This window comes from Lineus longissimus, chromosome 5, assembly GCF_910592395.1.
Source record: "Lineus longissimus chromosome 5, tnLinLong1.2, whole genome shotgun sequence".
In the NCBI taxonomy this organism is placed as follows: Eukaryota; Metazoa; Nemertea; class Pilidiophora; order Heteronemertea; family Lineidae; genus Lineus; species Lineus longissimus.
In genome coordinates, this window is record NC_088312.1 from 6920264 (window position 1) to 6943075 (window position 22812).

The 22812-nt window shown below is 39.1% G+C and overlaps 1 protein-coding gene across 6 annotated transcripts in view; it reads left to right on the plus strand.

The window, feature by feature from the left end:
• LOC135487805 (radixin-like) overlaps positions 1-22666 on the plus strand; it is a 28733-nt gene extending 6067 nt beyond the window's left edge. For 5 of the 6 annotated variants that reach the window (XM_064771890.1, XM_064771892.1, XM_064771895.1 and 2 more), the window contains 13 exons: positions 514-597; positions 5086-5181; positions 8769-8879; positions 9942-10195; positions 11465-11611; positions 11892-11988; positions 12158-12321; positions 12666-12775; positions 12898-13037; positions 13959-13982; positions 16804-17119; positions 17256-17359; positions 17484-22666. In XM_064771890.1, the coding sequence (XP_064627960.1) occupies positions 514-597; positions 5086-5181; positions 8769-8879; positions 9942-10195; positions 11465-11611; positions 11892-11988; positions 12158-12321; positions 12666-12775; positions 12898-13037; positions 13959-13982; positions 16804-17119; positions 17256-17359; positions 17484-17648 (1812 nt within the window). In that variant the 3' untranslated portion in view covers positions 17649-22666. The remainder of the gene's footprint in view (positions 1-513; positions 598-5085; positions 5182-8768; positions 8880-9941; positions 10196-11464; positions 11612-11891; positions 11989-12157; positions 12322-12665; positions 12776-12897; positions 13038-13958; positions 13983-16803; positions 17120-17255; positions 17360-17483) is intronic. The other variant, XM_064771891.1, reaches the window with a different exon arrangement.
• Positions 22667-22812: the final 146 nt, after the last annotated feature.

A 22812-nucleotide genomic window follows, 5' to 3' on the forward strand; every position in this document is an offset into this window, starting at 1 on the left:
GTAACCATCTGAGCATGTTTGTTGAGAAACTTTTATGATATGAAACGATTCGAAAGATTCCATTTTTTACTGATCAAGATATTGAACATAGTTCTGCTGTTGTCCAATCTATGACAAACAGTAGAACAGTTTGTTCTTTTGTTGGAAGTTTAGTATACTAATATTTTTTCTCATTATGAAATAACTGATGCTTATTTTTTTCTGAAATTGCATGTCAACATTTAACTTAGACAAATATTCGGACAGGATCCTCTTTGCTGATCATGAAGATTCTGTCAGGTTTCAAAGAAAAAACATCTATTTATTTGTTACATTTGTGTTGGGAAGCTTGATATGTAACAAGGAAACGTTTAAAAATGGAAAAAAAAATGGTTTTAAAACAACTTTTCCTTTTAACCGCAATCAGTATAGTTGGTTGGTTCTCTGATACTAGCCAAAGGCTGGAGGAAATAATCTGGCAGTGTGGATGACCCTTTCTGTATCCATGTAATGATTTATCTTTCCTTGTTTCAGATGAATGTTCGCGTCACCACCATGGACGCTGAGCTGGAGTTTGCCATTCAGCCAAATACAACCGGCAAACAGCTCTTTGATCAGGTAAATATCAACTCTTAAAGCTCGATCAACAGTTGTGGGCAAAGTGATGTCTGGCCTCTAAATTTGTTTAAGGAGGGCACAGCAGTTTTTGCCTTCATCACCTCTGAATGTTGTAGGGACATTAGGGAACGGACCCTCCTCCTATATGATTAGAAATATTTGAATTTGATCCATCTGTGTGTAGGTATTTGTAAATCTCACCTGCTAGTGACTTGTTAGACCTGTCAATTCAGAACTAATATCGGGTGATTAAAAGTGAAATGTGGCATGTCAGGTAATATTGCACCTTGATTAGCTGGTGGTAATATAGCTCGCCCTGGTATGCAATATCATATGCTGCGGCAGGTACAATGCTCAATTTATGATTTCAAAATCATGGATAATTTGCCTGTGTATGGAAACATGGAGATATGCTATGTGGAGGAGATTTGAACGACTTCAAAAAATACCCTGTTTTAAAAGTTACGTCGACAAATCGTATTCTGATTCTGTCACAAGCTTCTAGACATAAAATGGTGTTGGTGGGATTACAACATCTTGTGACGAGACTCCGAGCTTGCATTGTCCTTCCACCGATTCCTGACAGCAACCTGGACGGGATATCGGGTTAAAGATGACTTATGGTGGCAGCCTCCTCATATGAGATGCATAAAACCAACATATCAATAGTGAGGAAAGTAGGCCGAGACCTACTTGCGTGCAAAACCTTTTCAAAATGCACATCTCAAGCCAAACAGTTTTCTCCACTCTAGCAAGTTTTGATAAAAACCTTTTTATTATATCGACGTTGTGAAAATGGCTGATTAAGTCACGAAACCATATTATAAGTATAAAATTGACTATTCTACATTCAGCATGTTCACATTCTTTGAATATAGTATTCAGTTCTGTGATACCTGGCCAGACCTTATATGGTGCTCAGCACGTTCATACATAGACCAATAGCCAATGTAATTTGAATATTTATTCACAACCATGACATAAAAAATATTTCATTTGAAATATGGTTCACATGCTGTGAGTATTTCACCACATTGTACAGGCTTTTAGGCAGCCTGCAATTTTGTTGTATAAATGCCAAAGGCAAAATATTATAAATGTACATTTATATTTCCTTATTTGTTGCCCAGTGGTAAGGTTTTGAGCTGAGGATTTATTCACAGTGGTTCAGGCGGAACCAAAATGAAGAAATATTTTGAGTGCAGGCCTTTCTATTACACTGAATACTTGCCTTTAAAGGATGTACGTTTGCGCCCAAATAAGGGGGATGCAAAATTGTTCTTGAGGTACATATATTTTGGTTTTTGACCCTCCTGAAGCATTTTCTGAAGGTCAAAATAGTCATCCCTCTAAAACACCTTTGACATCACACAACAAGTTATTCTCATGATTGTGCCAAAACAGACCGATTTTTGCGTGAAAGAGTGATGTCAATCAAATGATCTTCTGCAGTGTAACCTTGAGGAAGATCCAGTTCGAATCAAATGGTGTTTTATGTTCTTTACCAAAGTCTAGTTTATTCTCTTGTCAGAAATGATTTTTGATTCCAGCTGGACTCCATTAGAGGATCTACGGTTCTCTGTACTCTTAGATCTCCACTCTAATTAGTGTGGTATGATATAATTCCATGCAATGCAGCAATCACATCATGTTGCTTAAGGTAACCTGGTGGTTGTCATCAAGGCTGAAGACCAGAATGTTCAGTATCTCCACAGCCCAGTATGTGTGAATTGGTCTCATATTGTCCTCTTGGCTTCCAGGGGAAGTATTTGTTGAGCATGTGTAAATTGAAACCCTTGAAAACCTTCAGCTGTCGATTTCACCACATTTCAAATAACCTGCAGATCGATACTTTTGTACTAATTTATTTTTATGAGTGTCCTGTCTTACGTACGGATATTGTGCAGGAAAAGGGATGTTACTTAGACTAAAACTATATCATCATTGGAAGATTTGTGTAGGCCTATAAGATAGAAGATTTGCGTGTGGTCCGTTTAGTCAAATCTCCTGGCTGTTCTGTGTTGTCAGGCTTGTTAGTCGGCAACGTTTTTTGGGCATAACATTTTGGATGAATGTCACGCCCTGACTAGAGTTGATCTGACTCATTCAACCTAAAGTGAAGAGTCCTACTTATCAAATAACAAGTTTTAGATATGCACAGGATGGTTTGTGTTGACACCCTTGGTTCGACCCACGTCCTACTGGGCCATCTCAACAGGTATTGTCAGCCATGGGTGTTCAGGGCTTATATTACCATGTCGCCAGTGAGAGTGGTTTGTCCGCTGCATGACTGATTGTACCTGGCCTTTCTGCGTGTATGTATCGGTCCTATTGATCTTGTGTAATTGGAGAAATTGGCAAGTGATAAATTTGATCTGGCTTATTGATTGATCGAAGGATTTGCATGGGATGTCTTTGATTTTAACTATCATCACACTTGGCACATGACATGCAGTCACATGGTTGTCATCTCGCTGACAGTGACATGTTCAATGAGTGCTACAAAGAAAACACCTGGATATCCCTGCCTCCTTTGGCTTGTTCTAGGCCAGATTCGTTCGTTATAGACACGATTAGCAACCGTCCAACTCCAAGTACGAGTCCTAGTGGGAGCTGCGCTCGAATGTTCAATTTGACGATAGAACCCCCGCCCATACTCAGGGTTGTAGTCAGTGGCAAATAGCTGCTCTCCCCATTCCATTTAAAAAATTAGTTTGTGTTTGATTTCGTTCCAGAAGAATTTGTCTCTGCCACCGTGTTGTTCTTACTGTCCAATATATTGTGACCGTGCTTGCTCACGCATGGTACATATTTGCTGTGTTCACAGGTGACACGAAGTGGCTGTATATGTATGTTTGCTTGAATTTGCCCTGAGTGCTTTTGACTGATTGAGTGCCCTGGAACAGATAATTGGCATTTTATGTAATTGTTGATTGACATTCCAGCTTCTGATTCAATGTGAAGTCTTCACTGATGACATTTGCATTGTGGAGATTGGCTTCACTGTGGGGTTCTAATTGTTGTTTTGCTGGTCATTTAGATATTGTGACTCAAGTCAGTGAGATGTGCTTTGACAGACAACGTTTGATAGTTGCCCAAAAAAATGTATACAAGTACAAGATGATGCCAACGGATTTTTTTTAAACCCAACTTTTTGTGGAAAAAATGCACTAATGACAAGGCTAGATTGGTAACCGATCAAGTTACATCTTGAGCATTGCTTTTAAATCTAACTGGCATTCCAAGATGAAATTTTTTGCCGTGAGCTGAAATATTGATGACAAAATACTCAGCCAAAGTATTTCAAACTCTTGATATTGATTCACCATTGTGTGACGCTGCATGTACATGCATGTATCACTGCTTTCGCCCTGGGCAACTGTGATTTCAAAACATGAAAGCCTTATTACATATTCAGTTCCGAATTGTACTGTGGGAAATCTCAAGTTAATCACTTCCTTTTTCTTGGTGAGGAAATCGTGCTCTCCTCTCCTGAATTTGGCCTCATCTGTCGGCTCAATGAGCTGATAAATATCAGTTTGTTTGCTCTATTGACTCATTAGCCGCACTTACACCACCTGAAAATGGACCACCAATCTTGGTTCGGGAACCAATGCCGCACCATCGAAAATCCACCAAGCGCTTACACCAGCGCTGCAGCTAGTTATAAAATCCGGCTACAGATGGCGCGCAAACAATAAGCAGAACGCGGAAAGCCTTGGCAGAAAGCGCCATTTCGAAAGCGCCGCCTGGAGCCGAACCATCTAACTAGCTAATTGCCGATCCATTTGCGCTTACACCACGACAAAGCCGAGCTTTTAACAAGCCGGGCGAATTTGGACCATCAAGCTTGGTGGGACAAATTCGCTCGGCAATTTGTATCGGCAATGGATTGCCGAACCAATTTGTCGCGGCAATGTGGTGGTGTAAGTGCAATTGGTCCACCAATATTCCGTGGTGTAAGCGCAGCTATTGTTGCGTTGGGCAATTGACCGCGTTTGGTTGCAGTCAATAAAATATAGAAAATTCTGCAAATTTATACTGCAGATCCATCACTGGAGCACTACAGGGGGGAATCCAGAAGTGCACACAAACATGCATTTGGTGAAATGTTCTTGTACAATTTTGAGTGCATCCAAAAGGGAGTCGGGTTACTCTGAATGTGACTGGTTCATTACATGTCATTTCTTAGCTGTTTAATACTGATCATAGATATCAATTGCACCTTCATACCCCTTTGCCAAGAAGAAGGAGCAATAGTGGGATCCCTTGACCCCCAATTCAAGAGCGAATCCAGGTCTTTTGGAAAGGAAGTGGACCATTGAGAAAGAGGGGGTGGGAGTTCTTTCGGGTCATCTTTCCATCCATATGGGTTGATTTCAGCATGTTCTTCAAAGAGATGCTCAAAATTAATTTATCAAGAAGACGTTTCATTTATCAAGATTCATTTGAAACCCATTTCATGATCTCTCCATTGTCTACTTGCAGGTGGTGAAGACAATAGGCCTGCGAGAAGTCTGGTTCTTCGGCCTCCAGTACATAGACATCAAAGGTCTAGCTACATGGTTGAAACTGAACAAAAAGGTGAGTCCGTGGTTGAGGAAAGATTGTAGACGAGAAGTGCACCGGATTTGGACTTCAAATCAACTACGAAAGGGGATTATCCCGCCCCTTGTGTGATAAATTCCACTGCGCGAAGCCTGTCAAAACATCGAAGTTCGAAATGGAAGGGATATGCAAATCTGGTTTATCAACCAAAACTGGTCTCTGTTTATTCCCGGCCACAATTGGAAGGGCATGGTTTTCAGTAGACCTCCATTTTGAACATGACATGTATGTCTTTTTTTAACGGATGATGTGCCTATTACCATTTTTGGTGTTTTCAAAACAGAATTGTTGTGATCAGTTCAGTTCTCATCTCATGAATCATTATATATCTGTAGTTGTCAAACAGGCCCACTTTGATGATGAAATAGAAATATTGTGTTAGTCTTTTGATGGGCAATGCGCTATGTAGGAGAGAATTGTTCATGATCAGGAAGGTCACCATTTCTGAGAAGAAAAACATTCCCTATGGGTATCTTCCTGGTTGGCATTAATACTGAGTGAAGTGTAGGCCTGTTGGCCTAATGGTAAGGCCTATTTATTAAATGGACTGTGAGTGTGAATAATAGAGGATAAGAGTAGGTGTTGGGCTTTGGTCTGACTACTTGTTGACGGAGTTCTGTTCTACATTTCGTACTCCGTCTTGGCCTCTCTTCACTGCACGGCACTCCTGAATTATTTGTGGCGCAATTCCATGCAATCTGCCTGGTGACTCAGTAATATCATTGAGTTCTTTTGTCTTGCCTCTGGAATGTGTTACAAACAGTAACAACCATTTCTTTATCAAGTCTGCTGTCTTAGCTTATCTGGTTGCACTGCACTCACTACTTCCTTACATTTCCATAATGAAAAACTGAATACACAAAGACTTTTCTCTTAGTCTTGTTTTTTGGAGGTTAGTTAAATGTTTTGGCCTGAACTTCAGGAGGTTATTGGATGGTGAAATGTAACCCATCCTGCATCATTGTCGGAAGTTACCTGAGACTTCATTGTTGTAAAACAGTCGAATTGAGAAAAGGTAAAACCTTGTTGAGCATCCTTTGTCTAAAACCAGCTTTTTCTCTTGTTACAGTAAAAGTTACACAGTGAGGAAGCTTCTAACTCTGTAGGGGTGTAAGCGAGCTAATTATATTTCTGATGATCTGTTCAACCAGTGAAAGATGATTTGCCTGTTGGCCTATCAGCTGCATGGCAAAATACCTTTATTATGGGAGATGGTGGTGATGAATCAGTAACCAGCATGAAAGTTACATGTAAACAAATGTCAACTGAACTAATATTTATGCTTGCTGGATATCCTGAATAAAATCATGCCCTAGAGACCAATTGCTGTGAATATTGGCTTATTTGAAGATGAGATTTGTAGCAATTGACATTGATTTTGCAACTTTGATTACAAAAAATATATTTGACTTCCACGATTGCCATCAGCCGAGGCAATGAGCCAAACGTCTAATGACATTACACTTGGAAGTAGGGTGATGTAATCGAATGTTGAATGGTTTTCTGCCCAGATTCATTGGTATTGATCCTTTGGTCCATTTCATACTTGAAGCAGTATTTTGAAGGTAAAGATAGTTTCACGAGTTGCGGGGTGCAAGGATCACTTAACCTGTGCATAAATATCTGGCCATTATCTTTCACAATAGGCCCGACGAGCTGTTTTGACCTTTCAAATTGCATAAACATGATAAACCAACGTAATATTTCAGTAAAACGTGTTTATAATCTAGTATTGCTCAAATATGTATGGGGCAAAAGTTGAGATAGTGACCCAAAAGGTCAAGAATTGACCAGTTGAGTATGAAACCTGCTGGATTACACCGTCTAGAAAAGGATTAGTTAGTTCACTTGCTATATCAATGATAATTTAACACTATCGCTGCTGCTCATCCGATTGGAACACATTTGAATGGGTTGTCACTGTAGAGGTGTCTATGCATTGAATACAATGGGTGTCAGTCCTTTTAGGTTATAGGTGAGCAGTAGTACATATGATAGGCTTATACTCTGGTCGTGAAGGTTCGTTCATCATGAGAAATGTATGAAAATGCCTGCACTATTTGCTATCTCCCATTACGCTAAGTAGAATTTCTTGAATGACCCAATAAATTTCAACAGCAATATTGTTGTGATGAATACAACCAACTCAGCATTTGTATAGTGGTTGTGAATAGAAGTACGTGTTATGAATGATATCTCAGGGTGATCGACCTAAGGACCAAAATCAATTGAGTCATGAGATTGGTTAAGCGATGTTCTCTAGTTTGGTTAAACCTCTAGCAAAACTGATTGCTCTCTGGGGAACTCATTTAAAAAAACCTGCTGTGAATGCTGTTAAATCTCATTTGAATTTTGCTTCTTTCATCTGCGTGCGCAAACCACTCGATATATTCAGTTCCCCCAGAGAAAATCCTTAGACAAATATTGGAACTGGCCTTCAGAACACTTGATCACAACCATTCAAGGCGAGCCCAGCCGTGCCATATGAGAATTGATTATTATCATGAAGAAAACAATCAACTTGGGGCTAATAGATTGATGAAAGAAGCCGTCTTCCATATTGATCGAATTTATAATTGATGACCTGAGGGACACTTCTGTTGTAGTGTTGGTGGCAACTCACGGCGTGTTTCCATTTAAGAGAGAAAATCAGAAAGACAACGTTTCTACTTGACACAGATCAAGGAATAACCTCCCTCTGACTAGGCTTCCAAGTTCCTCTTATGCTTTCTCTTGACAAGTGTAAAGTGCCATTGCTCTGTTAAAAACTGAACTTCTCAATCTCAACTAGTACTCTTACCCATGTTGTGTCAAAATTTGATATTACCCAAGTATTGCCGAGAGCCCTTCTTGACTGTCCATTGACTAGGGTGGTGTCGATTGAACGAAAATTTGTGTACATGGGGCAGGGCGTCAGCGGGAAACTTGTGTTGTGTATTAAGTTTATAGAGAGTCCATGTGCAGATTGTATGCAAGGTTAGTTCTGCACAATACTTGAAGTACATCACATTTATCGAGTAAACACTGTAGATTAGAATCTATACATGCATTTATGGGTGGGTGGGGCATCTGCTGAAAATAGGCCTTGTTGAAGACAAAGCAATCACTTGAGATATCGTCATTCTACGAATACCATTGAGGCTTACTTGTAGCTCTTTGTATAACGAGTTGCTTCTCTCAATTATTAGTTACTTTGGACTGTTGGCTGTATGTCTGTCGACCAGCTCGTATGAGATCGATACCAATATCTTGCTGTTTACTTGACACTGCGTGTAATCATGTGACATAAAGTGTTGTCTTTTGATAATACTTTTGGAAACACAGAAATTATTGTACTGAGAGTGAGGGTGTAATTTGCAGTAATGGAATAATTGTCACTAAATCTTTTATTTGTAAGACAATGGGAGCAGGTTTGAGGTTTGCTGACATTCTAATATTCGAGCTTTAATTAGAGCAGGGCTTGTTTTGAAGGTCATCTAATGAACTTTCAAGGAGAACCAGTGGCTGCACAGCTCAAAGCTGCCAAAATGCTTTCATGAGTTTTCTTGTTTCCTCCATTCCAGGTCGTCTCACAAGATATAAGTAAAGAAAGCAATGGCTGCTATCATTTCAAATTTAGAGCAAAATTCTTCCCAGAGGACGTTTCAGAGGAGCTGATTCAAGAAGTCACACAGGTGCGTACTCAAACTTTGGTTAATCTTTACAAAGAAAAGTCACTGTCAATCTAGCTTTGAATACAAGCAATTACTAACATGCATGTACCTTTAGACTTACTCATGTAGTTGAAGAATCTTTCCCTTGCTCTTAGACTTACTCATGTAGTTGAATGATCTTTCCCTAATACCTTTAGACTTACTCGTGTAGTTGAAGAACACTTTCCTTACCTTTAGACTTACTGTACCTTACCTTTAGATTTACTCGTGTAGTTGAAGAACCCTTTCCTTACCTTTAGACTTACTGTACCTACCGTACTAATGTAGTTGAAGAAAATCTTTCCCTTACCTCAAGACTTACTCATGTAGTTGAAGAATATTTCCCTTTCCCATTAGACTTTACTCATGTAGTTGAAGAATCTTTCCCTTGCTCTTAGACTTACTCATGTAGTTGAATGATCTTTCCCTAATACCTTTAGACTTACTCGTGTAGTTGAAGAACCCTTTCCTTACCTTTAGACTTACTGTACCTTACCTTTAGACTTACTGTACCTTACCTTTAGACTTACTGTACCTTACCTTTAGACTTACTGTACCTTACCTTTAGACTTACTGTACCTTACCTTTAGACTTACTGTACCTTACCTTTAGACTTACCGTACTCATGTAGTTGAAGAGTCTTTCCGTTACCTTTAGACTTACTCGTGTAGTTGAAGAACCCTTTCCTTACCTTTAGACTTACCATACCTACCGTACCTACCGTACTCATGTAGTTGAAGAATCTTTCCCTTACCTCTAGACTTACTCATGTAGTTGAAGAACATTTCCCTTTCCCTTTAGACTTACTCATGTAGACAAGTACTCATCTTCCCCTAAATTTAGACTTTCTCATGTAGTTGAAGAATCTGTCCCTTACCTCTAGACTTACTCATGTAGTTGAAGAACATTTCCCTTTCCCATTAGACTTACTCATGTAGCTATATAAGAATCTTCCCCTAAATTTAGACTTTCTGATGTAGTTGAAGAATCTGTCCCTTACCTTCAGACTTGAGTAGTTAAATAATCTTTCCCTTACCTTTCCAGCGCATGTTTTTCCTCCAAGTTAAAGAATCTATCTTGAACGATGAGATCTACTGTCCACCAGAGACGTGCGTGCTGCTCTCATCATACGCTGTACAAGCCAAATACGGGGACCACAATCCAGACATCCACAAACCAGGCTGCTTGTGCAATGACAAGATTTTACCTCAGAGAGTTCTTGACCAGCACAAAATGTCAAGACCTGAATGGGAAGAAAAAATACTCAATTGGCACAAGGAGTGCCGTGATACCCCGAGGTAAACTTACCTTTGGTAAACTCTTGATGAACATTCTGTCTCCAAAGAGAATTGGGACAAGGCGCAATATACAGAACTCAATTTGCATCTGGCCCAGGAATATTTCCCCGATCTAAGGCCATTCAAAATAAATTACTTGTTTATCATCACTCCACCTCACGATATTTGGAGGGGAGGCCCTTTGATATTGATATTTGATATTTTGTTTGGCGCCAATGTTTGATGGGGAGGGCCTTTGATATTTGGTATTTGATATTTTTCGGTCATGAACTTGGCAATGTATTCCATTGGGAGGGGCTTTGATATTCGATATTTGATAATTTTTGGACTGACATATTACAAATGTATGTATAAGCCATGTCAAGTAGCACCATGATCTGCTGATGATTTATTCCCCTGACATTTTACATGTACCGTACAAATCCATGTACATCTGACACAAGCATGCAAAGTGACAGCAAGCAGCATGGCCCCAAGTCTCGCCCATTGAAAACATTCTCCTCATACACCACATAGTGTGTGAGCTTTGGTCAAACATTCATGCGTTGAGCAAGAAATAAAAACACATGCGTTTATTCATCTCGATTCCAGGCTCATCGGCAATATAAAAATAACTGGTAGGCCTATACGCATTTGCCCACGCAGGTATGAGGTTGAGAAAGTATTGGTTCCAAAATCTCCCCGAGTGTAGTCTCACTGAGTCAATAATTCTTTTGTGTGCTGACAATTCACTTTGAATGAAAATAATTCATTGCCGTTGAGCGAGACTGGTGTCACCCTGTACTGAGGTATTGAGACATTTTTTCAGCATCGGCTGGCTGCATGCTGTGTCTCTGGATTTGTTTAGTCTTAACTAATCACTTGTACCACATGTGTGATGGCCAGAACGGGGAAATGGATATCAATTATCAACAGGCCACCGGGTCAGGTAAAATTAGGGCGGTAGGTTGTTTGAATCTGAGTTGGAAGTTGAGGGCACAACTTGGAGCGGACGGTACCTTGATATTTGATATATCGAATATCAAAATAATCGGCACGGGACCTAAATGTCGGGGCGGGCGGTGATGATAAACAAGTAATTTATGTTGAATGGCCTAAATGTAGTGTTTGCTGAACAGAATCCCTTTTGCTAATACGGTTTGTCCAAGTTGTCGCTATTTGTCTAGGTGCAATACTTGTTTTGAATTCATGGTGCCTTCGACAGTAGTTAGAAGCTTTGATAGTTCACACGTTCAGCTTATATCTCACGTTTTCTCTTTGCTGTTGCAGGGATGAAGCCATGGTGGAATACCTGAAGATTGCTCAAGATCTTGAAATGTATGGTGTGAATTATTTTGAAATTAAAAACAAGAAGGGCACAGACCTGTTTTTGGGAGTGGACGCCCTCGGCCTTAATATCTATGAACATGATGACAAGTAAGAACACTTTATTTAATATCTCTTGGTCTTTTCATGATGATCATTGACTGGTGGATGCCATTTTCTATTAAAATACATGTACATGTATATCCTAAATATATGATTAAAGTAGTGTACAGGCTGTTTATACGGTATTGAGCTGAGCTGAGCTGTACTTCTTCAATTCATTTGATGATAAGAATGACATAATCATTTTAAGTTATGTACAAAGATGCAAAATGTGACTTCTGGACTATTAGTATGTTTCTGAAAAACATTTCTTATTCACCCTTGTCAGGTTAACACCAAAGATTGGCTTCCCCTGGAGTGAAATTCGTAACATCTCATTCAATGACAAGAAATTTGTCATCAAACCTATCGACAAGAAAGCGCCTGTAAGTATCGTGATGTAGAAGTCAAAGAAGGTTGGGTTGTTCTTGCCACAGGCTGGAATAACTAGTGACTGTGGCTATGGTCGGAGAGTAATCCATCTACTAAACCATGTTGTTGACGCTATCCAAATCCAAGGGCAGTTCCTTCATTGCTTCTTGTTATCTTTTGCAGGATTTTGTATTCTATGCTCCAAGACTAAGGATAAACAAACGTATTCTTGCATTGTGCATGGGCAATCATGAACTCTACATGAGACGGCGTAAACCAGACACGATCGAGGTTCAACAGATGAAGGCCCAGGCCAAGGAAGAGAAGGAAAACAAGAAGTTGGAGAAGTATGTCTATTATCAATAGTTGATTTCATTCCCCAACTAAAGCTACAGATTCTGTAAAAAGGTGCAGCATTCCGCCGGTTGGCTTGTTGCCCAAGTATGGGAGATCAGTGGTATAGTCGTCGTTGGAGTGACATGCTCATAATCAGGCGGTCATTAGTTTGACTTTAAAGGATAACCTCTGCTTTGTCTTTGTGTCCTTGAGTACGACATGCATCCCAAAATTGCTTCGTCTTTTAAAATGGCCTCAAAAGCGAGGCTCCTTGTACCAGGTGTATCACCAGGGCAACTTTTTAACTTCTGTGGATGGTTGTAACCTTGTCTTACAAGAGCACTTTCCTCTTCAGAAAACAGCTCGATGAAGCCAAGAGACAGCAACAGCAATCGGCAAGCGAGAAGAACGAAATGGAAAGAAAGTTAAGGGAGGCAGAGGAGGAACGGATTCGTGTTGAAGCTGGTAAGTGTGTCCTGTCCTAAGGGTTTTAACACATTTCTAATTTGAAGGTTTGATAGTTTGGTAAATAGGTTGGTAGTCAGTTGTCGACTTGAGATTTGATTCTATTGAACTGTTTATTTCAGAGAGGGAGCGCTTGGCCCTCATGATCAAAGAGAACGAAGAGAGAGTCGCCCGACTTGAGCAAGAGCAACAAGAAAAAGAGGAAAGAAATGTGCTGCTGCAATCGGAGGTTTCGCTCGAGCAGCAGAAGAGAGATGAAATTGTACGTATGATTTTAAGTTCAGAGGCATTCCTATCATTACCTGGTTCCTTGCTGTTACCCATCTGTTGTGACCTGCATCGTGCTGCATGGTTTATGTTTATGTGTTTTCACCATTTTCCTTTGACAGCCGTTTGCTATCGATGCTGAAATTTGATAGTCCTTTCGTATTTAGAAAGCAGTTCTTCCATATCATGGTGGCATGTGTGTCCTGTCATTGTTGGTCTGTTTTTGTTTTTGTCCCGTTGTCTTCATGATATGCAAAACTGCAACTACATGGTTTATATACAAATCTCAAGTTTTTATCATTAAAGTGCTGCATATATGTAACTGGAGGTATTGGTTGTCTTGTCAAATATTGCGTGGGTTGAGCTAAAAGGTAAACCAAACCAAGGTGGCTGCCGTAATTTGTTGTAAAAGGACAGCTTCACCTTTAGTAGACCTTTAGCAGGGTTTGATGAGACCACCGATATCATTTTCTATTCTACAACACCTCAAACATAACATTGAAATGTGACTTTGACTGCCTTCATTTTTTGCACCAACCCAAGCTGTTATGGTTGCCTGACCATATGACCACTCCCATCAAAATGAGGCACCACCTCAGCAAAGATTGGAGGTATTTTGGAGCCAGACCTTTCAATGATTTAAAACGGATCGAAAGTATTTTGAAATCAATCCTGCATCTAACCATTAGCCAATGTAGATGTTTGAGGACCGGGGAAAGATGGTCACATATTTGCTAACATTTTAAAGAGACAGCTCACTAACAAGCAGTCATTCCTTTACCGGTATAAATACAGTTCTCGGTTACTATTACAAAGTTGATCCTTAATTTAATTTAATTTGATGTAAATATGTATATATTTCTCCATGTTTTGCATATCATTGGACTGTTTAGTAATTGCATGTTATTTGTTATAGGGAACCGCCGAGTTCGAAAGATTGGTAATTGTCTTTGTTTGCTCTGTCTACTATGCTTGATAACCACTTTAAAACATAATGACCTGACTTAACTTGTAATATCTAATATTCTTTTTAGACACGTTTCAACGACTATCGTCACCACCATCCGTATAAACTTACCATGGTACTTAGATGAGGGCAAGAGATTGAGCTAGAATAAAGTCTTTTCATTCCATAATTCTCTTCATTTGGCAATACATTTACTCAGAATGGGGATGTTAGTTTGGGTATTTTGTATATCTTGATGACCATGTGGATACCATCAAATCGTTTGATTGTAACCTTTACCGGTTGAGGGTTGTCTAAAGTGAGCTATATCCTATGCCGTGTGGCACTAGTGACCAGTCTGAAAGCAGTTTCTTGCCCTTCCATTTTATAACTGGTGAAGTTAATTCTCATCTAGTCTAAAAATCTGGGTGGTGTGGGATTCTGTCATCATAAATTTTTCAAGAGAATGTATCAAAGGTTTTGTTTGGACAAGTATAAAAAAGCTTGCATTGTAGTTAAACTAATCGCTGATTAAAACTTTTTTATTTAAGGGGTATTCTGTAAGATTGGGTTACTTCTCCTGTTCTCTGAACATATTTTCTTGCATTTGTTTATTTTTGGGGTGTTCATTAGCTTATTTTCTGGTGTTCTTGTCAACACATAATTTATCTAACTTGATGGCAACTTCGTAGTGGAGGTTAATACATTCATGCTAGGATCCAATCCATTTGTCTTCGACCCTTTCACATCTAAAGATATGACTCCTAACAAACTTTCCTGCAGTGGTTTGGGGTATTTATAAAAAGATGAACTTAGTGAGCTGCATATAAACTATTGCCATTGTACTTTTATTAGTTAAACATGTATCTTGTGATAATCATCCCCCACAAATAACTCGCATCTTTTGAATCAAAGGAGAGATATGGTAAGAAGTGTTTTGGAATATAGGACTGGTTTCAAATGCTCCTTTGTACCTGTTAGAACCGCCCATGTAAGTTGTCCCTTTTTGAATTGACCGCCACTTGGATATACTGAGGACTTCCAGTTCGTAATTTTCTATATCTTGATGTGAAAGGGGTTCAATTCTTTAGGCTTTCTTATTTGAATTTCTGTTTTTATAATATTTTGATACATTGTATGTTTACCCTTTAAGACAGTTGGTCTTTCACATTGAAGCACACCGTGGCCAAACCTTTATCACAATCATTAAGCCGTTAATTTTGCTGTGGCTAGAATTCGACATCAATTTGTAAAAATGCTTGAAATCCTAACAGTCTTGGCGGTACATGTACATTGAAGCACCAGCACCAGCTAATACAGAGGTTCAGAATCTCGCCATTGCATATTTGATGAACAAAGAACTGATAGGGTTAATCCTCATCAAATAGATAGCCCTAACCTGATGATGCAACATAGGATGTCAATTAGCACCAACATCACATGATCGTAGTATCAATTAGTGTCTTTTGTTCGTGAACAATTCGCCACTTTGCAGATTGAGATTCAGTGCCCCCTGTGATCGACCTCTGTTGGGGAACAAAATGGCTGACTAATGGATTCCGACATCACCTTCAAGATGTGATCCCAAAAGCCACAAAGGCTGACCAAAAAAATTGGCAAAGTTCAGCCCCTCCACATCAGAAAGGAGATGATTTGAAATACTGGGTGTGTCTGTAACGTGTGCAAAGGGGTTTACCATAAACTTTAGCAAGCTTTATTGACAAAGTTCAATATTTTCTAGGAAGGTGCGCCAGAGGAGTATGAAAACAGTGTGCAGGTGTGTGGTTGCTGCTATACCCCGGGGATTAACCCCTTGGATTCTGCTATGGACCTCTCTTTTGCAGTTCTGCTCAGCATTTCTGCTTGGCATTTTCACTTGCGGTCATGGATGTCTACATTATTACATGTAGCGTTGATCGTCTTATACTATTGGTGCTGGCATTTTAACATAAGAACAGGGGGGGCATACGTTCTCTCTTGTGTATTGTTATTCCTATGAAATCGCCAACATTTACCAGAGTGGCGCTGCAGTCACTATTTGAAATTTATGGACAGCAATCCTCACTTTTCAATAGCATGACACTGTTATATTTATAAGCCAATTATTAGTGCTGGCATTTTCATATACGAACATGGGGGGGGGGGACTCGAAATAAACAGACCTAGAATAGTTTAAGTTGCATTGGTGAGCAATGAGTTAAATCAAAAGTTTGGTTATGTAAAATACCCTGGGCGTATTAAAAGTTTGGGTAGGTTACAACCATGTATGAATTTTTCTTGTGCTTGTCTGTACATCTTCCATCTGAGTAGTGAGCCTCGAAGCTTGGCCTATCCCATAACTGCTTCAATTGGTAAATGTTTCACTTTCACTTTCACTGTTCAGTGTGTTAGTTTTACCTGGTTGCCGTTAACAAGTGGAAGATTCTTTTAAAACCTGGCTATGTCATTTGAACTAAGTCCATTCCATTCTTTAGATATACTTTCAAAATATCACCTGTGGAGCATGTAATTAAATAAACATTTGTCATGTTTAGCAAGCACGGCCTAAACCTTTCTCTTTCCAGGTTAAAGAAATTAGCATGCTTGTGTCATTTTTGGAGAAAAGAACGTTATCAATCTTATGAATGTAACCTATATTTGAATTTCAAATCCCAAATCGAATAGGGTTTCCTACTTCACTTGAATTTCCAGAGTGAATTAGGATTAGGTCCTTGTGTCCTCGATGTCACCCCTTCAAATGCAAATTTGGTAAATAGATTTTAGGCGGGAATTGTTGGAAGGTGTACTGATACTATCCTCAATGTTTCAATAACAGGCCGCGGAGAAGTTGCGCGTCCAGCAAGAGAAGGAAGAACAGGATGCCCAACTGCAGGTGACCAGGGAACAATTGGAAGCGACCGCCAGCAAGCTCCACGAGACGGAGACGCAGCTCGAGATGCAGCGACAGGAGCAGGAGAGACTGGCGATCGAACAGGAGAAGAAGCGACTCGAGGAGGAGAGACTCGCCCTGGAACATGAACAGATGGTCGCCAGCATGCAGGTGCAGGCGACGATAGTGCAGCAAGAGCACAGCGCACTTCAGGTCCAAGAGTCCGAATCTGCTTCTGAACATGATGACGATAACTTAGAAGGTAGGAAAGAATCTCAAAGATAGGCCTCCTAATCTTGCAATATTTTGATCTGATTTGATTGGTGAGCCCTCTGCTAACATTTTTGCACACCTTCAAGTTATTTACGAATCTCACTCTAATTTTTTTACGGTTGCAGACTACAAAGAATTAACTGTACAAGAAAACGGTGATGTTGCCCGCCCTGAGGAGGAACGCACCACACGGTTGGCCGATTCAAAGTCATTACAAGAACAATTAAAGGTGAGATGACTGATCATGATTGAAGGAGTGTGCTCTGGTTGTTGCCGACTTTCAGCGGTCGTGAGTTGGCCCTTTGACCAAAAGATGATGAAATAATCTGATAGATGTGCCTTTTCAATTTCAGCTTTTGGGTGAAGAACTTAAGGTAGAAAAGAGAGAGGGCGTTGTAACCAAAAACGATGAGCTTCACTTGGAAAACGTACGAGCGGGAAGAGATAAGTTTAAAACGCTGAAGCAGATCCGCATGGGCAACACTAAGAGAAGAGTGGATGAATTCGAGGCCATGTAAACACAAAACCACCAAAGTATATATCTCGTAATAACTGAAGAATTTAAATGATACGTACAGTATACTTTTGTATTCAGAATTTAATCAATCCTTAGATTATGTTTGTAAAAAGGGAGATGGACTTGCATGCCTCTGATTCGTGATAGACTGGTATAAAATAGATAGGACATGTGCATGATCCTTTGAAATCTTTTTACCCAATTGATGTTTAGGATCAGTCCATCTCTTTTTCGAAGGAAATCACTGTGTGTCCATTTTGTAATGAATTTCATATAACATTTTTATGAATCGATACCGTCAATTTTTTTTCTAAGGAAATCTACGGTGAGGTCTGATGTTATGTATACTACGATAATGTTTAGTAAGATGCTGAAGTGGTAGTCTGTGCTTCTGTTGGCAGTGCTGCTCTGGCATTGTTTCTTCAGGACCCATGGCTTGAAAACCAAATGAGTTGATCCTGGAGTATGATATGGGTAAGGTTAAAATTGATGATTGTTTATCGAAATTGAAGATGAGTGCTTGCATTAAGTACACAAGAAATACTGTCCTATGGTCATGCTAAACAAATGCCCTTTATTTAACTAAAATGAGACATGATTTTATGTTCGTATAATGGCTGTTGTTCCTCCGGCGTATTGCCATAACTTTGCCTGGGAGAATTTCTGCCACTGATGTTGATCTTCCTGATGGAATCTGCAGCATTTCAGCATGCTGAACCAATGACTCCACATCCTTGGTATTTTATATGTTATGTACAAAGACCTGACGTGGGTAGTCGAGTGATTTATTCTGTGAAAGATGAGGCCATTAATGCAACATTCCACCATGAAGACATTGTCGAGGCCTGAGAGCCAAATAATTTTTGAAATCTTTTTGGGAAAACTACTTTTCCATGAATTGTTTTTTTTTATGATCCCGCCTCGGTATTGATAATTCCAGTGCATAATTCTAACTCTTACAAATTGTATAGTTTGGTACTAATTTTGAATTTTTCTCTTCATTTGAATTTCTGGCTGCTCCCTGCAGCTGCGAGTTGATCCATCTTTCTGTAAATAGTGAAATGACTACCCTGTGATTCCAAGCTGTAAACTTTTACAGAGAATGGCTAGTTTTCAGTTGAACACATCTTGATATACAGTAATCTGAATTTGCAGACCCTATTTCTGCATTAAATACACAATTTATTCTGCATGCTCATATTCAGTGCTGCTACCATTATTATATTTGCTGTAAGGTTGAATCGATAGCTGCAAATTATGCTCTTTATAGTATATCCTCGGTCGATTTTGCTGGAATATGAATTCCACATGTCTAATGGATATATTCAAGTGTCCCCTTCATGTATATCTATTTGTATTCTGATACGTTTGGTGCAAAGTGTAGTTTAACTTCCAGTGAAGTTTACCCAGTGATGATGGTCAAATATGACTAGATATGTACATAAAGGCCATGCAACCTTTACTTAATAGTGTACATAGATTTACGGAAGCATTGCCAGGTGCATGATTGAGTGCAAGTCACTGCGTTTTCTTGGGTTTATGTACTACAGGGCGTCTGTCCTAGTTTGCTCGATTCGTAATATTTTTTAGGACTGAGAATGAGTATTAAAGTTAGGAAATGCGAGTTGTTTTGTTGTAACAGGGTTGTTACTTGTTTCGCTGTACAGGATATCTGCAGTCAGTGCTTAAAGTGAATAGTTCTGATGCAAAAGCTATTCCAGAAAATAAATTATTATGAATTATTGAAGCTGACAGTGGCTCAAGTCTAAACCGAACCATTTCATTGCAAACCTGAAGATTCGATTGAAAAGCTATTGCAAAAACCATCAGAGCCACAGCAGACAGGTTGCTGTCTTTGCTACAATGTTTTAGATTTTGACTGCTTGGGAAAGTTCGGCGCCAATCTTAAAAAATTCTTCCAGTTCTCAGAGGTTGTGTGCTGTCTAATAATATACACTGGCTAAATAATCCTGGATGTTCATTTTGTCTGTATGTTATGTATGATAGTAGGCTACAGCTTAGCAATGCCATCGAAGCTGGTGGTATGAATGTGTTGGCATAGATTGTGATATTGACTAATGGAATAAAATGATGGTTTACATCAGTAAACATACGGCTGGTCAAAAAACCAACTTCAAGGTCAGTATTCAGACATCTTTGTTCTGGTGTCAATTAAGTGTGATGGAATTCAGGATACTTGACAATCCCTGGTTGAAATGTCAGTGAATTCAAAAACTGGTATAAAGAGATCTTAAAGTAAAATGCTGGAAATTGAGTGAAAAATTCCTTCAATATAAGTGTTCTCTGATATTTAATGATTACTGCATAAAATGCACAAGTTCATCAGTTGGACATCATTATGTATAAGTCTCAGCATATGGGTATGATGAATAATTGGCACACTTTTATGCATATGAGTGCACTAGCCGCTGTGTGAACTGACAATGCAGATTTTGAACCGTCTTGCAACAGCGATTTAATACCATTATATTGTACATAAATATATTCAAACCATAAATCATCATATACAAATAATGTAGTTTGATTTTTCAAAAAAGAAATCTGTGCGTCATGTTCCTGGCAACATTTGAAGAAGAATCAGCATTTGTTTTATATAAGGTAGTGCGAGTCTTAGTAATGTATAATTTAGGCATTTTCATCTTTGTTTATGTACTACTTTTGTCAATAGTTTATATTCTAGTAATTCTGGAATCTAGGGAGCGTTCACAAATTATCTAGATTTTTTTGTTTGGGTTTTCATGCTGTAACATATCACATGATAGCAATAATGGATTAATCCATTATTGATAATAGCTATATGTATTGGCAGGTTTCTGTAGTCACCAAACCCTGAACCAAAGATGATCTAATGTTTGGCAAGACATTTTGGATGGTAAACGGATACAGCATACTAATCAAGAAGACTCGGTACATATTATGGTCTGTGTTGCATGACTTATCAGGCAAACTTCCGTGTCCTCATGAAATTCCATTTTATATGTAACTTTTTACAGCTATAACATTGCATACTTAACTTGCATGCCAATCTTTAACACTGGGGCATATCAATAAGCCTGGTCTGTTTCAATGTCTTCAAGTCAAGTTCATCCCCAAGGACTTTACAAAAAAAACTTGTGGGCACCAAGGCCACATTCTGCTTCATTTGTGTTATGCCGTTGGCAAGGCATTTTACTGCAATTGCCTTGTCCTATTACATGTAGACTTGACAGGTGACATTTGAACTGCTCGGGATCAATTGTGGTGATATTAGGAGAAAAATTGGCTTTAACATGATCCACTTTTTACCAGATCCCTTGTCTGGATGTAAAATATGTGCTCTTTTCCTACGGAATATTCTTTTCTTAGATTGTATTCATAATAAAAGTGTTCAAACTCCATCTGTTGAGCGATCTGTTCGGAAATAATTCAGCTCCACCTGTTAGGCTTTAACACTCTGTTTTCAGTTGAAAATGTCCTACAGGAAACATTGAGGAGTTCTGTAGTAGAAAACGGGTCTTTTTCTTGGAAAATTTTCCTTGTTTTGGAAATGTGGCTTAAAGTTGTTAAGTTTGTTAATGAAATGATTGTGTTGGTCCAAGTAAGTGCTATTCAGTCATCTGTTTTGTTGTCAAACTGGAATTGAGTTCTGGTGAGCCTCGGTTCAGTATAGACTTTCCTGTGGAAATCATTCTTAAATTTAGTTGGGTCAAGTTTTTTGCCCTTTTCGTTCCTCTCCAGGTTATTGCCACATGTTTTTTTCTGATTTAAAATTCCTTAGCTTTGAATAGATCCTGTAGTTTGTAGTCAAGTGTGTGTTGAAGCAAGGCTTGTCTGTGAAATCTTTCCTTGATTTGGCCCCATATTTTAAGTGCTAAAAGAGACACTGAGAACTGCTGATTTGTCAGTTCTGGGGAGTGCAGTGGTGTGAAGGTGTTGGTCACGTATCTTCATTTTCACTATCTGTACCTCTGTTCTTAAGCAAGAAACGTGATTGAATCAAGGTACTTCTCTTCAAATGGTCCATTATCAAGTGAGATATTGAAATTTTCATCTGAATTGGTTTTAATACCCCATTCCAGTTGTCAGACTTGACTTAAATTTGTAAGGACAGCCAATGCCAGGATGATTTCTCATACAAGATCTGCTGACACTGATCTATAGGACCTATGTATCCTTAGAAGTCATTGCCATAAGTTTTAAATCCTAGGCCATATGGAGAAGTTCCCTCGCAATCATTCCAGGTGTGACTCGCAATGTCTAAATTTATAGGACCATTCAATGTGCCTTGTGTGGGGACTATCTAAAATGTACAACTGTCCAGTGCGTGTAACCTTTGAAGAATTAGAGGGATATTTCAATTGCCGTCTGATTTGATGATTCCCGTGTGGATGCAAATTCTTCTTTGTCCTGTGAAAGGTCAAGTTAATAATGTTAATAACCAATTGTCCCGACTGATTGTTGTTACCCAAGCATTATATACCTAACATGTAGACTAGAATAACTTAAATAAACGATATTTTTCTCTCCAAATTAATCGCCTGTTGGGACCAATTATGACTTGCATTTTGTTTTGTACGAAGACATGACTCAATTGGGCCAAGTGATTTGAACGAGGAACTGCTGGCACTCTTGGGGGACATGTGGTGTGGATAATGTGAAAGCAGCCATTATACCACATGCTTGTGACCTTTGGCAAGTCACTTGACTTCAATTGCCACGTGCTGTGGAGCAGTTCTTTTCAAGAAAACGGCAGGCAGTCCTGCCCTATGAAAATTCTGCTGTAAAGGTGATACACAAGACATGCTGCTTCTTGGCCCCTTTTGGCTCATTTATTTGTCCAAACTGAACGTGCAATTCTTGATTGGTCATCGGAGGGTCATGTGATTTACGCGTCTTGAGAGGTCGATAATCATATTTGATGATTCATGATTTACAAGACGATGATGTTTGTTTGGTCTGTGATGAAGACAAACTACAGATTCCTAAAAATCTTTATTAGCAATAAACATCAAACTAAAATTTCTGAGTTATATTAGTTTATTTTTAGCTCAGCTGACAAAGTCATAGTAATATGTTTTCTTTCTTTCTGAGTTATATTAGTTTATTTTTAGCTCAGCTGACAAAGTCATAGTAATATGTTTTCTTTCTTTTTTACCGAGACCTGG